The sequence below is a fragment of the Eptesicus fuscus genome, chromosome 6 (genome assembly GCF_027574615.1).
Source record: "Eptesicus fuscus isolate TK198812 chromosome 6, DD_ASM_mEF_20220401, whole genome shotgun sequence".
In the NCBI taxonomy this organism is placed as follows: Eukaryota; Metazoa; Chordata; class Mammalia; order Chiroptera; family Vespertilionidae; genus Eptesicus; species Eptesicus fuscus.
Window position 1 is genome coordinate 82,060,645 of NC_072478.1, and position 15,313 is coordinate 82,075,957.

The following is a 15,313-nucleotide window of genomic DNA, read 5'->3' on the forward strand; positions in this document are numbered from 1 at the left end:
ACCATCATCAGTATCCACAAATGGAAAATAAATCGGTGTATAATTACATAGACTAATTAGAACACAACTTTATATCCCAGACAGTTTTTGACACTTGGCTTTGTGATTGACACTTACCTCATGCATGGAGTCCAAGAGTTTTGTCAGTTGGTAGAACCGCTGCCAGTTCTGACTGGAGTTCCCTTCCCTCTTGACAATGGCTTTCCCCAGCTCTTTGATGTAGGTCATTCTAATCTCATCAAACAGCTCTTGGCTCTTCAAACCTTCCTTAGGAACTAAAAGATTAAGATGTAGTCAATTCAATAACCTTCTTGTGATAACTTTTCATGTAAGCAAGTAGGGCATTTATTATCAATAGCATACTTCATGACTTAACATTGTCTATATGCTTTTAATGCACTCGATTAAAACATAAGCATTTCAAAGGATCGTGAAACCGAAGCCAAGAGAATAGGGGCTAATGGGAAACTGGAGGCCTTAACTTTAGGTAAATCATGCTGATATCTTCCTCTCTAGTTCACAAAGCTGGCTTGAAGACCAAATAAATAATACAGTGCCTGCCATCCTGCCCTTCAGTTTAGTTAGACAATGAAAACGTCAACAACAGTGTTTATCCCACCAGTTACATCCTGGAATATATGTGACATCACCAGTCACTTAGAACCTTAAAATCATGCAATGCATTTTGCCAATTAATGCATTAACACTGAATTGATATGATTCTAATCTAAAGAGAAATCTGATTTTTATGTACTACACACACACACACACACACTCTGAGTGGCCAGATTATTATGACCTCTGAACACATAATAATCTGGCCACTCAGTGTATTTGTATCTCAAATGGGTACCAAAAGTATTCTAGACTTTTGCTGGAGATCAACCACCTATTTGCCCTGAGCGTTCTATCAGCCAGTGCAAAGGGGAAAACTGATCAGGTGCACGATTTATAGTATCTTTGATCAAATAAATGAGGTACTGAAGAGAAGTACACTGAGTGGCCAAATTATTATGTGTTCAGAGATCATAATAATCTGGCCACTCAGTGTGTGTGTGTGTGTGTGTGTGTGTGTGTATACACACCAACCTCCTTCCCTCCCTCCTGGGAAGGAAATATTTGCTTTCCCTTATGTGCTCAGAAATATAGAAAATACCTCATGAATTGTGGATCATAAAATTGGTGTGAAATAAATTTTTTAATATTACTCTTCAAAAACTGATACTAGTGGACAGTTAACCATGGTTTCACTTAATCTTACAGCAATTGTGACTTTTGTAGAGTGCGAAGTTTCTCAAAGTGTATTCCTAGGAACTTTGATTCTGTGTTAATGGCTAAGGAAAAGAGGATCTGATGGTCCAAATTTAAGCAAAGCTAAATGTTTAATCCAATTTGAGGCAGATTTCTGAGTTTCAAACTTCTGAGAGATAATTACGCAGTCTCCAGAGAGGAGAAACAGCTGTTTCCCAAACTTCACTTCACCTTAGGAAATGCTGGCATAGAGGAAGAGCCATGGGTTTAGGAGCAAGAAGTCTTAATTCTTACTTGCCCTGTGGACTTGTTTCTTACTCTTTCTCACTAAATTAATTTCTTTTTAAATTTAGCTATTAATGATGTAAGTCAGGTATACAACACGATTCATATTGTTCATACTATACAATGACCCATAAGTCTAGTTAGCATCCAGCGCCATGCATTGTTATAAAACTTTTCTTCATGTGATGACAATTTTTAAGATTAACTGTCTTAGCAACTTTCAAATATATAGTACACTGTTAACTTACTAGAGGCCCTGTGCATGAAATTCGTGCACGAGGGGGGTGGGTGTCTCTCAGCCCAGTCTGCACCCTCTCCAATCTGGAACCCCTCGAGGGATGTCCGACTGCAATGCATTTTGATAGGCCCGATCTAAATGGGCAGTCGGACATCCCTCTCACGATCCAGGACTGCTGTCTCCCAACTGCTCGCCTGCCTGTCTTCCTGATTGCCCCTAACTGTTTCTGCCTGCTAGCCTGATCACCCCCTAACCACTCCCCTGCCAGCTTGATTGATAGGCCTAACTGCTCCCCTGCCAGCCTGTTTGCCCCTAACTGCCCTCCCCTGCAGGCCTGGTCACCCCTAACTGCTCTCCCCTGCAGGCCTGGGTCTCCCCCAATTGCCCTTCCCTGCAGGCCCGGTCACCCCCAACTTCCCTCCTCTGCAGGCCCGGTCACCCCCAACTTCCCTCCTCTGCCTGCCTGGTCCCCCTCAACTGCCCTCCCCTGCAGGCTTGATCGCCCCCAACTACCCTCCCTTGCAGACCTGGTCCCCCTCAACTGCCCTCCCCTGCTGGCTTGATCGCCTACAACTGCCCTCCCTTGCAGGCCTGGTCCCTCCCAACTGCCCTCCCCTGCTGGCCTGATTGCCTACAACTGCCCTCCCTTGCAGGTCTGGTCCCTCCCAATTGCCCTCCCCTGCTGGCCATCTTGTGTCCACATGGGGGCAGGATCTTTGACCACATGGGGGCAGCCATCTTGTGTGTTGGAGTGATGGTCAATCTGCATATTACACTTTTATTAGATAGGATAGAGGCCTGGTGCATGGGTGGGGGCCAGCTGGTTTGCCCTGAAGGGTGTCCCGGATCAGGGTGGGGGTTCCCTTGGGGCGTGGGGCGGCCTGGGCAAGGGGCCTGTGGTGGTTTGCAGGCCAGCCACGCCCCCAGGCAACCCAAGCAGAGGCCCTGGTATCTGGGATTTATTTATCTTCTACAATTGAAACTTTGTAGCCTGGAGCAGAGCCAAGCCTTCTCCTTGCTCTGTGGAGGCAGCCATTTCTGTTGGGATTTATTTATCTTCTATAATTGAAACTTTGTAGCCTTGAGCGGAGGAGGCCAAGGCAGGCCAGGGCTGTGGAAACTTGGCTTCCTCCATCTCCGGGGGCAACCCTAGCCTCCTGCTCTCTTCAGCTCCATGGCTGCTGTCATTTTTGTTGGGATTTATTTATCTTCTATCATTGAAACTTGGTAGCATTGAGTGGAGGCCTGGGCCGGCAAGGGCAGGTGGAAAGCTTGGCTTCCTCCATTGCTGGGGAAACCCAAGCCTCCCTCCTGCTCTCTGTGGCTGCAGACATCTTGGTTGGGTTTATTTGCATATTTGCTCCTGATTGGCTGGTGGGCTTGGCTTGTGGGTGTAGCGGAGGTATGGTCAATTTGCATATTACTCTTTTATTAGATAGGATAGTGGCCATGCTGGATGTACATTATATCCCCATGCCTTATATTTTATAGCTGGAAATTTGTACTTTTTAACCCACTTCACCCATTTTCTCCAACCTAAGTCTCCGGCATCCACCAGTCTGCTCTCTATACATGAGCTTGTTCTTATTCATTTTTAGATTCTACATATAAGTGAGATAATCTGATATTTGTCTTTCTTTGACTTATTTCTCTTAGTCTAATGCCTCCATGGTCCATTCATGTTGTCACAAATGGCAAGATTTCATTCGTTTTATGGCTGAATAATGTTCCACTGAATATAAATATCTCACATTTTATCCATATATCCATTGATGGACACTTATCTTGCTTCCATATCTTGACTATTGTAAAATGATTTGGCAGTGAACATAGAGATGCATATATATTTTCAAGTTAGTTTTGTTTGTTTGTTTTCTTTGGATAAAGAAATTCCCATAAGTGGAATTGTTGAACCATAAGTGGAATTGTTGAATCATATGGTAGCTTTATTTTTAATTTGTTGAGGAACTCCCATATTATTTTCCATAGTGGCTGCAGCAATTTATATTCCCACCAACAGTACAGGAGGGTTCCCTTTATTCCACATCCTCTTCAACACTTGTTACTGTCTTTTTTATGATAGCCACTCTAACAGGTGTAAGGTGATATCTCATTGGTGTTTTGATTTGCATTTCCCTGATGATTAATTATATTGAGCACCTTTACATGTACTTGGTCATCTGTATGTCTTCTTTGGAAAAATGTCTATACAGATCCAATGCCTATTTTTTCATTTGTTTTTTGGCTGTTGAGTTGTATGAGTTCTTGATATAGTTTAGATATTAACCCCTTACCAGATATATGACTTGCAAATATCTCCCATTTGGCACATTGCCTTTTTCTTGGTGGATGGTTTCCTTTGCTGTGCAGAAGATGTTTAGTTTGATGTAGTTCTACGTGTTTATTTTTGCTTTTGGTGTCAGACCTAAAAAATCATCACTAATATTGATGTCAAGGAGCTTACCACCTAAGTTGTCTTTTAGGAGTTTTATCATTTCAGGTCTTACATTCAAGTCTTTGATTGATTTTAAGTTAATAATTGTGTGTAGTGTAATATAGTGGTCCAGTTTCATTCTTTTGTATGTGGCTGTTCAGTTTTCCTAACACCATTTATTGAAGAGACTGTCCTTTCCCCATTGTATAGTCTTGGCTCCTTTGTCATAAATTACCATTTTAAGAATATTAACTCTTTCAATGCAGGAGCACAAAATATCCTTCCACTTGCCTCCTCTTCAACTTGTTTCATCAATCTTCAACTTGTTTCATCAATGCCTTACAGTCTTCAGTGTTTAGGTATCTTTCCTCGTTGGTTAAGATTATTCCTAGGTATCTTATTCTTTTTGATGAAATTGTAAACAGAATTATTTTCTGATTTTCACTTTCTACTAGTTAGTTATTACTATATAGAAATGCACCAGATTTTTGCATTTTTTATTTTGTATTTTGTATCCTGCTACTTTACTGAATTTTTTTCAGTTCCAACAGTTTTTTGGTGGAGCCTTTAAGGTTTTCTATATATAATGTTATGTCATCTGCAAATAGAGTTTTACTTCCTCTTTATCTATTTGGATGTCATTTCCTTTGCTTGTCTTAATGTTCTGGTAGAACTTGGAATACTATGTTGAGTAAAAGTGGCAAGGGTGGTCATCCTTGCCTTGTTCCTGATCTTAAAGGAAAAGCTCAGTGTCTTACCACTGAGTATGATGCTAGCTGAGGAGTTGTCATATATGGCCTTTAATTGTTGAAGTATGTTCTCTCTGTTCCCACTTTATTGAGAGTTTTTAGTCACAAATAGATGTTGAGTTTTGTCAAATGCTTTTTCTGCATCTTTTGAGAATACCATATGATTTTTATCCTTTATTTGTTAATGTGGAGTATTATTCTCACAGGATTTTGATTAGGATTAGACCAAAGAACACATATGAAAATGTTTTGATTCCATAAAGCAATACTTGGCACTTCTAAGATGTCCATATTAATGCAAAAATAAAGGCCACTTAATCAGGAGTGACAAGAGCATACCCTTAGTGATATGTTAATTTTATACATTACTTTTATTACAGGTAATCTAATTATTGTTAATTTGTAAAATAGTGATTGCTTATTTATGTTTCTTTCCTGCTGGTTACCTGAATTCTAAAAATAATTATGGGAAAATCCCTATTTTATATTTACATTTAAAAGAATTTCATCCATCCCAAATTAACCTTGTAGTTTCCAGAATTTTTGCTTTATGTTGTTAGAGGCCATATATTTACAAATATTTTCCTGGTGAATAGAATGCTTTATGTAATGAGTATCTTTAAATATAGAACTTTTTTTTTTCTTGCTGTAAAGTCTATTTTGATAGTAATGCAGCTGCTTCACCTTTCTTTTGGTTAAAGCAGTGGTCAGCAAATTATGGCTCACAGCCCAATCCCCACCTGCAGCCTGTGTTTGTAAATAATCTTTTGTTGGCAGTCAGCCAGACCTGTGTTCCTGCCACAGGGGGCAGAGTTGAGTAGCTATACCAGAGACTATATGCAGAGACTATATATACCATCTGGTCCTTTACAAAAAAGTTTGCCATTACTGGGTTATACCATGCATAGTATATCCTCTTACTTAAGCTGTTAAATATCTTTATTTAGATATACCTCTTGTGAAATTATAGATATATTTGAATTTATTTGTGCCATCTGTTACTTCCTCTTATGCTTTTCCCTGCTCCTCTCATTTCTTTCATTCTTTTGGATTGTTTTTTTCTTACCATGTTATCCTTTCTCCCCTAATGCTTTGGTTTTGGTACGTTATATACACTTTGTATTTCTAGTTGTCATACTTAAAATTTAAACACCCAGTCTTAATTTACCAAATTCTGATTTTTGCTTATATGTAATTAATGTGTACTTTAGTTCTATTTTTAACCCCCCCGAAGACATTATTATTGTTATTTTATTTAGTAAAGTTTAGTTTAAATCTATTTACATATCTACCACTTTTTCTTTTTTTACCACTTTTTTTAACGTTCTTAAAAATGTCATTACTTCCCTTTTGCCTAAGTACATTTTGTAATATTATATACAAAGTTTAGTGGCAAACTTTGTTTGAGCCTCCATTAACAAAAAATTAAAAAATAGACTATTGGTATGTTTAGACCATTCACATTGAAAAGCAGTTGTCTGATATAGCTGAGTCCCTGTCTGCCATGTTTGTAGCTATTATCTGCTCTTGGCACTTGTTCGTTTCCTTTTTAGTCTTCCCCTCTTTTTTTGCTATTTCTAGTTTTCATTGAGCATTTCATATGACATGTTTTCTCTCCTTTCAGTATTCAATTATTACTTCTTCTCAAAGTTTTTTTTTCATAGAGGGGATAAATGGTGATGAAAAATAAATAAAACTGTTGTTAGTGGTTGCCCTAGAGTTTGCATTGACAACTACAGTTGATCCTTAAACAATGTGGGAATTAGGGGTACGGATCCCCTTGCAGTTGAAAATCCATGTATAATTTCTGACTCTACAGGTGGCTATTCCTATCTGTGGAAAAGCTAGAAATTATGTGAGGTTTTATGTTAATCTGGCTAGGGACTAGGCTGTGTTAAATGTTTGGTGTGGGTGTCAAGAGGTTCCAGTTTCCTTGTTTTTATTCCCCCTTCTTCCGCCCCCTATTGTCTTTCTTAAATATCTGTATTCTGCAGCTCTCTCCATTGTAATTCAGTTCTTCCCACTGGAACTCTGATCATATGGTGGTAAGGTGGTATGTTTACTACTTTTATGATTAAATCTTTTTAGTAGCCTTGGTCCCTGGGCTGTGTCCCTCAGAAATGTTTCTGGATCTTTTCCCCCTTCTCTTACATGATATAGAAAGGTAGAGGGGGCTGGAATTATCTACTTCCCCAGGTCAGATAAAGCTGTTACAGCAGTTTCCCTTAGCACGCAAAAACATGAGGGGATTTTTCTCAGGTCTTCACCATGGGAACCTGGGTGGCTTTAGGAGGTAAACCCCAAGAAAGTATGGGGAGACAAGCCCCCTGCCAATACTGGGTCCCAAAAGCTCTTGAGTTATCAAAATTACTGAAGTGTTACCACCAGTTATTGGCTCCAGTAGCTTCTCTTCCAGTAAGCTCATTCTGGCTGTGCTTCTCTACAGATTTTGAGGTTGTGGCTTGCCTTGTAATATCAATTCTCTGATGGATCTAAGAAAAGTTGCTGATTTTCAGTTTGATCAGCTTTTCCTTATTGTGAGGATAACTTCGAAGTTGTTTGCTTGTCAGAACTAAAACTGAAGTCCCTTCATTTAGCATTTTAGAAACATCATTCCATTTTCTTCAGTTGCTATTGTTTGGTTAAATTCCTTATCCTTTGAAGATATTTTTTTCTCTCCTGTTCAGTGATTTTCTTGTTAACTTTGCTGTTCAGACAGCTGGATTTTATTAATATACTATACTATGTGGAATTCATTGCACTGCCTGGATATAGGGTTTGGTGTCTTTTTAAAATTCTGGAAACTTTTTAGCCATTATCTCTCTTCGTATAATTCCTTTTCTCTTTCACCTTTCATTTTGGATTTCTGATGATTATGTTAAACCAGAACTTTTTTCAGCTGGTATACTGTGAATGGGGTTATCAATGTGTTAAGATAATGATTTGCTATGCTGGTTGCAAGTGGCCTCATTCATTTATCTCAGTGTGCTATGCTGTACAGATGCTCTTTTTATGTTCATTATGACATGAAAATTTTGAGTTACAAGGCATTGTTTTAGAGCTCTTCCCTTAATCACTGTTTGCTCAAATAACACCCAGTTCACACCTTTAACAAGTGTACTGCCATTGGTAACCTGAAAGGAGTCCCTAGCGATGATCTTTACCTTTAGGTTTTTTAAGGGGTTGTGGAAATTTTTCTAGCCTTGATTATTATTAATACTCCTTAAATCTAAGAACATAAAACAATTTTTTTGTAGAGCAAAGAATTACAACAGCTTAGTCAGGTACAACATCCATAACTTCAAGTTATTTGACAACTTTGAAACCACAGTTACTAAAGAATACAGACTTTTAAAAGATTACAAGTTTACTTATTTGTATATGAAAAAGTTATTCATCCATCATCTCAGTATTTTATAAACATTAACTTGATATATAATTTTTACTGGAATAGTCTAAAGTTTACAATAACAACTGGTTCACACACTTACTGAAAATGACACAATTTTACTAATATAGACAAAATACTTTGTAGTTTTCAAAAGCTATCTAGTTTTAACTTGCTAGGTGAAATTAGCCTCACTAAAGTTTATATATAGTAACTTTATCTAAACTTTCAAGGTGGTTTTATAAACTCTTGTTGTCATTTTCTAGATAGAATACCTCTGCCCAACAGTCCCGCTTGGATGCTGCATTAACCAGTCCTCTAATAGTAATCACACACACCTTGTGTAGGATGAATCTTTTTCCCATAATATCTTATACATGGTAGTACTCATTGTATAAGTAAAATTTTTGACAAAGTTACAATGTAGTAGAAAAACCAAAATCATTCCAGTTGTTTTTCTTTTTCCATGCCTCCTACAGAGGTGTTATCCGAAGGTCACAGGAAAGAGGAAGTCTACACATTACAGACCAACAGATACCCCTGTGCAACTCATACACCTCTATTTCTCCATGACATCTGTGTCTTATTAATTTTGGTGTATGTTATAGGCTGTGCCTTTCTAAAAGTTTACATTTATGAAAACCTATCTGACTAGCAGGAAATAGTGGACATATTTGATATAAGTATTAGTGCTATATATACAAATAAACCTTTATTTCTATATTTCATGCTTCATATAGAAGTAAACAGTGTTTTACAAACCTGATGAGAGAAGCAGTAAGGTTTTCATACAGAGATATTCTTCATAAGATACCTGAAGCCTGTGTAACTCAGAGGAAACATATAGCATATGTTTACATTGGTCATACATGCACGGTAGAGACATCCTTTGCCTGTGAAAGACAAACGTCAGTGTTTGAATTAGAACTAAATAGTGCTTGTTCCATGAAGGAAAACCTAACTATTACGATTAATGCTAATTCCCTACAGATCAGAAGTTTCCTTAAACTTGTTCCTGGATCTAAAGCATATAAAGAGACTACTGAACAATGTAATTTTACATTGAAGAAGTTATTTTTCCATCATGCACTCCATGTATTATTTTATTTACTTAAGTTTTTAGAACTTATTACTCCTACAGGACTTATTAACACTTGCTCATTTAAATCAAGGTTTTATGGTAGCATCTGAATATTGCCAACTAGACAACATAGCTTTAGATCCTACCCATTTAAAAATCAAAAGGCATTTTTTTCTCATAGCATTCCATTCTAAAGACCACTATGAGTGATACTGTATATAGTTATGCAGAGGGTTGGAATTCGAATCTAGGCTTTCTTAGACCCCATATCTGCCTCTGACAGAATTATGTGACTGAATGTTCTCCTAACAAAAGGTACCAAATTAATTCTCAACAACCATGATCACATCTACGATTTTCAAACAGATCCCTAAAGTTTCCTAATTTCTTAAGTGAAACCAAGAGCCTGAATCTGTGTCCAGTTCACAGATTTAAAAATACTTCAAGATCTGTGTGTATTTTTTTCAAAGTTTTGACAGAAAGTGATCTTGGACTTAACAGATAAAAAAGTTATTTAATATGATAAAATAAATCAGACATGAATGGTATACTGCCAAAGTGATGACAGGAGCTCTATGACTCTTCAAATATAAAATCTGCTTTTAGTAAGAGGCACCTTCCTAATGCTCCAATAGGAATTAAGCATTCCTTTTCTGTGAGGCATCTTTTTCTCTTTTAGCTTCTAATATGTTGTAATTGACAGTTACAGTGTAGTAGAGTAAAAAAATAATTCTAGTTGGCTGTTTCAAAAAAGTATTTTCTACAACTCTCTGACCTAAGGACAATGATGAGAAACATTTACAAGCTACACAGATGGTCCGAACGTGAATGTATACTTTCTGACCCCCAAATCTGCCTATCCCAGAGACCAGAGGAGTGGGGAAACACAGTGAGCTAAGAGAAGAGGGGAGGAGGCCTTCCCACCTCGTAACAAAAAGAGGATGTGAAGTCAGACTGGCTTCTTCAAAGCTATTGTTCGTATAAGCCATTTACCCTCCAACAGAGCTGGACACTGATAAAACATTTCTGTGATACCTACTTTGTGTGAGGAATGTAAGTGGCACAATCAGGTTATGCAGTGGTTTGAATTGTCCTCTTTTTGGCAACGGTGAAGGTGACTTCCTCTCTGACACAGGCACCCTGAGAGTGTGTCTGTATGGAGAACTGGTCTGGCCAAGCACATGGCAGTGCCTGTCAGTGGAGGACAGGGATATGGCCCTTCCTTGGAATACAGAGTGAGCATATATGTTTCACATGCCTCTTGTTTCTCACTGTGAGGCTTGGTCCTTTTCTTTCTGGTCTTAATTCAGATGACACCTCCCAAAGCCATGAGCCACCCTATCTGAAATAGACATCTCTTTAATAAAAACTCTACCATAATCTGAAATTTTATTTGGAGGTTATCTGTGTCTCCCCAACTACAGTGCACGCAGTTAAGGTGAGGAGCCTTGTTAGTCGTGTTCTCTGCTCTAGCACCAGGGAACACATATGGGATGTGATGAGTATTTGTTGTTCTCCTTTAATCAGTCTCTCCATCATGTTATTTATCCTCCTTTTGAAACATTCCCCAGGTTTCTTGCTCCTAGAATAAAATCTAAACTCTATTTAATGGCCTACAAAATTCTCCATGTGGTCCCCACCCACTTCCCTAAACTCACACAGTATCTATCCTCAGTGACTTTCTCTCAATTCCTCACATACACCAAAGTTGTGTCCATCCTTTGCAATCATTTCTTCTACCTGGAATGCCCTCCCTTTTAAAAAGTTGGTTCTGTTTCCTGCTCAGCTATTTAGTGAGGTCCTCCGTGCTAATGTGGCCCGTACTCCCCCTCCTCCCCTCCGTCACATGTTATACCATGGCTCTCCAAGATAAGTTGGGTCATGTGGTTTCCCCATCAGAATGTTAGCAGGGGCATCATCTGTTGTATAACACAGAGTGAATACTGTGCTAGAAAGTAAGTGTCACCAATAGAGAAACAGCACCACATTTAATTCAATAGCTCAACAAGGTTTTTTAGACAAACTGTATGCAGCTGGCCTAACAAAGGGAAAACTTGAACTCTCTGCTTAGGTAGTTCCTATTTACCATGCCAGATACATGGTCTTGCAATGATCTCATGTGTCCTGAATCTAGAACCACCCTACCTGCAGCTTCTTGTACAAGGCCCAGAATTTCCTTTACAATATCTGGAGCTGGTATCATCCAGTCTCCACTAAAACTTAGATTAATGTGAGCTTACTACATCATAAGCCATTTAACACTCAGTTCAAAGATGCTTTTCTATAACTTCTACCCATTATTTTTGTGCCTGGCACACCCAAGAGATAAAAACAATGTGTTTGCATTATCTTCACAGAATATCTCTTCAGGCTATCCTCATTGCTTTCAAGTCTCCTGTTTATCAACTAATGTTAATTTTCAAACTCCTTGCCACTCTGGACATGTTTAAAGTTGTCACTGTTATTTTTAATATGGCCTCCAGTTCTGAACACAAACTCCTGATGATGCTCGACTCACAAGCAATGGCACTATTATTCTAATGATGTGGTTTAAGAATTCAGTATTTTTTTAACCCTTGTCAATACTGAGTTCTCAGAACTCACAAAGAAATATCCAGCTTTTTTTCATATAACCCCCCTTCATTTACTCCACTCAGACCATAGGTGTGTGTTTGAATAAAGGAGATAAGCTGGTGTGTTTGTAAAATGTATCATCTTGAGTGGGAATGATGAGTATGTGAAGGAGAAGGAGAGAGGCCAGGTCTGGAAAGACAGAAATCACACTGAGTGTACTGGGTGGCAGGTGAGGAGACACTGACAGCATCTGTGCATTGCGGATATACGAGATGTGAGCACACTGTCCTTAAGGAAGAGCAAATTAGTCAATGTGATGGTGGACAGATGGGAGGCAGAAAACTAGGTAGGAAACACCTGCAATGAATTAAGGGGAAACGGATGTCTGAAACACTTCACAGAGAGCAGCACAGGCATAGGAGGCCAGAGAATAGCTGATTTATAAAATCTTTATCTCTCCCAATTAAAAAACAAACTTTTGTTCCCATGTTCTTTTTAAGTAATAAACTTGGTGAGCTTTGCCATGCGAGGAGCTAAATATTCTCCTGGATCTGTGCTTTCCACCCCTCAGCTGGGATGCCTCACCTGTTCCTGCGGAAGGCGGGAGCAACATGAACTGTATTGTGCTTTTTCTTACTGGAATAGGGTTATGTCATTAACCCATTGTACGCCATAAACATCTGTAGATGCAAGCGGCAGACCTTCCCCACACACCATGTGCATCTATAAAAATGTTTTCCCTAAGTGGCAGCCCTGACCAACTTTAAAATAATTTTTCGTGAGAATTTTCAGCTGAAAATATTCAAGAACACCCAAATTGTGAGTAACATATTTATTTTTATAATATTCATTGCAAATTGATTTTTTTAGTTAAATTCAAAATATCATGGCATGTGGGGATGGTTTCCGTTTTGGACGCGTGGCAGTTAGCTGGTTAAACAATGCACTCAGGATTCCTTTTTATTTGCTATAGACTTTACAACCCAGAGATGCTCACTGTTTAAATAATATCCTGGGACGGTAACAATGCCACCTGTACATTCGCTCTGTTATACCTGCCTTGCCTTAGCATTGATAAACAACTCTTCAGGTTTTCCCAGTTCCATGATACCTGGTAGAATTGATTCATTCCTGAAGGATCACCACATAACAGTCCATCAGGAAAACATCAGCTGGTGATAATATCCTATGAACACAGGGAAAATGACTCACAAGTGACTTACTCGTTAATAACCAAATCAGGAGCAAAACACAGCATGTTTGCATTTGATTGTCTGTATGATCTCCAGCCCAGGGCAAATGCCATGAGGAACATCCATGAATATTGCAGTAGGGTCATTTGGTCATCCAGGTGTAAATTCCTGAATCCTAAGTTAAGAGAAATAAAGGTGTGAGGAAAAGCTGTAGTTGCCAAAGACCAGATATGAACTAGCCTTGTTGGGGGACCTCTGACAGACAGGGACATGTAGCACCCAGCTGCTCAGTCTCCCTTGGTGACATGTGAAGATCAAAGCCCTCAGTGCTCTGTAATAGCATTCAATGTTCAAAACCTTCAGAGCAGCCAGTTTTTGTCACTTTTTGCCTACTTAAGTAAATATAAACTCAACTAGAGGCCCGGTGCATGAAATTTGTGCACTCGGGGGTGGGAGCCTCTTCCACCTCCACGGCAGCACTAAGAATGTCCAACTGATGGTTTAAGCCTGCTCCCCCTGTGGGAGCACACTGACCACCAGGGGGAAGCTCCTGCATTGAGTGTTTGCTCCCTGGTGGTCAGTGCACGTCATAGTGACCTGTTGTTCCGCTGTTCGGTCGATTTGCATATTACCCTTTTATTATATAGGATAGTGAAAGAGAAAGCCAAGAGTCCTGGCTGCGGACATTACTCAATGAATTTAAATGAAAAACTCTCCCGCTTTCTCTACCTCTTTCCTCTGACAGTCTAGGGATGAGAAAAGGTCAGTCTCTTTAGTCTTCTCTGTCTCTGGTTGTGTGAACAGAGCTTGTCAATTCCCCTCTAGCTGTAAAGTCAGGGAGCTTAAAATATTCTACTTTAGTCCATTTTGACAGTGTCACCATGTCTGGTTTTTACCAATTTTACAAATAACCGTATTTTTAAAATGATACAATGAAGGAAAACGAACTGAAATCTAAGAAATAGTTTATATATTTTTTCTCCTACTTAAGTGTAAAAGGAATTTTGAGTAAGTCCTGTTAATTCTGTGATGTTACATCATCCTATCTGAAAAGCAGGAAGCAGTGTAAAACTTAACTATAGACTCTCCTATAACTAGGATGAGGAACAAGACAACACCATGGGACCATGATGATTAAGGATCCAGAATGTTTTTGTTTAAGAAACAGACTCACAGAGAACAAATCGGTAGTTGCCATAGGAAAGGAGGGGAATGGATGAAAAAGGTGAATAAGAGGTACAAACTTCCAGTTACAAAATAAGTCATGAGGATGTAATGTACAGCACAGGGAAGAGTCAATAATATCTTAACAACTTTGTACGGTTACTAGACATATCATAGTGACTATATCATCAAGTATAAAAATGTAGAATCACTATATGTTGTACACCTGAAACTCATACAATCTATAATAATAAAAGCATAATATGCTAATTAGACCGGACGTCCTTCAGGATGAAGCCGGGGCTGCGAGGGAAGCCTGTGCCGGCAGCCGGGGAAAGGAAGGCCTACTCGTGCACCTGCCTCTAGTATTGTATAATAGCAACTATAATTTTTTGAAAAAGGAAAATACAAAACATATGTCTTAGCTGTGTCCCCGTTTGCACCTTACCTGGTATTGCCTTTGCCCATTTCACTGCTGCGATCACCTGTCGCCCACCTAACATGTTGAGTGTGGTCATGATCCGCCAAGTGGAGTCTGGGGAAGAGCAGTCATATCCTGCATACAGCACTTCTGGCTCAATGACCTCCAGCAGTGACACCAGGGTAGGGGTGAGTTGTGGTAATGTTGCAGGAACTATTGTCTTGTTAGCAGAATTTTCAGAAGTTTCCTGTGAGACCCCTGTAGTGGCCTGCTGAATTCCTTTTATCTTTTTCTTTGTTTTTCGAGCTATGTGTATTAAAAAAAAAAACCACAGAAATAAGTTGTGATGGGAGGTGGCAAAGTTTATTGAAGAGGTATTTTAATGTCTCAAACTATTTAGATATGAAAGAGTAGTAAGTGGTAAGTGGTTTTTTTTAGCAATTATGATAGTGACATGGAAAAAGAAAAGACCAAGAGAAATCCATTTGTATATTAATTTCTGCTAAAAATAAGTTACTTCTTTATTATAGTTATA

General features: G+C 38.9%; 1 protein-coding gene across 4 annotated transcripts in view; it reads right to left on the reverse strand.

Annotated features, from left to right (window-relative positions):
* Window positions 1-15,313, reverse strand: part of NR3C1 (nuclear receptor subfamily 3 group C member 1) — a 124,386-nt gene that overhangs the window by 15,156 nt on the left and 93,917 nt on the right. For all 4 annotated transcript variants that reach the window (XM_054718003.1, XM_054718000.1, XM_054718002.1 and 1 more), the window contains exons 5-8: window positions 14,806-15,084; window positions 13,224-13,368; window positions 9,108-9,238; window positions 118-275 (exon numbers count right to left, since the gene is read on the reverse strand). In XM_054718003.1, coding sequence (XP_054573978.1) covers window positions 118-275; window positions 9,108-9,238; window positions 13,224-13,368; window positions 14,806-15,084 — 713 coding nt within the window. The remainder of the gene's footprint in view (window positions 1-117; window positions 276-9,107; window positions 9,239-13,223; window positions 13,369-14,805; window positions 15,085-15,313) is intronic.